Raw genomic sequence first — 537 nt, forward strand, 5'->3', positions numbered from 1 at the left:
AGGGACAGCCTGCTGACCTGTGGGAGAAGCAGTGGGCCGCAGACACCACCCAGCAGGTGTGGACCAGGCTGCCGGCGCAGAAGCCGTCCCCGATGTAGACCGCGGCCAGCCAGGGGTGGGAGCCGGGCAGCGAGGACGAGCCCCCGATGATGCGCGGCCGCAGGAACAGCCTCTTCTTGTGCCGCTGGCCACAGGCCTGGCGCCCCGCGGAGGGGGGCTGGGCGGGCCCCGCCAGGGTCAGCAGGACCCCCGGCGAGGGCTGGTTCCTGGCGAGGGATTCTGGGAGCAAAGGTCACGGGCTCACACCCCAGGGCCAGAGAGGGTCCTGCCGGCCCTGTGGCCGCATGCCTCAGGCCCAGCGGCTGCTGGAAGGAGCCTGGCGGGTGACCGCCCTCCAGGGTGCGCGTGTGCCCCGTGGCCTGGCACACCTGGTGTCCACGCCGCTCCCACTGGCCCAGGCTGCACAGCCACCAGGAGGGCCTGGACACTAGGGCCCCAGGGTCTCTGGCCAGGCCAACTTGGCATGCGGTGCGGCCT

The 537-nt window shown here is 72.6% G+C and overlaps 1 protein-coding gene across 1 annotated transcript in view; it reads right to left on the bottom strand.

Moving 5' to 3' along the window:
* The window catches only part of HGFAC (HGF activator), a 7,840-nt gene that overhangs the window by 2,053 nt on the left and 5,250 nt on the right, over positions 1-537 (bottom strand). The window contains exon 2 of the mRNA XM_012724060.1: positions 18-279. Coding sequence (XP_012579514.1) covers positions 18-279 — 262 coding nt within the window. The remainder of the gene's footprint in view (positions 1-17; positions 280-537) is intronic.

Source organism: Condylura cristata, unplaced genomic scaffold (assembly GCF_000260355.1).
Source record: "Condylura cristata isolate star-nosed mole 26May11 unplaced genomic scaffold, ConCri1.0 scaffold00012, whole genome shotgun sequence".
Lineage (NCBI taxonomy): Eukaryota > Metazoa > Chordata > Mammalia > Eulipotyphla > Talpidae > Condylura > Condylura cristata.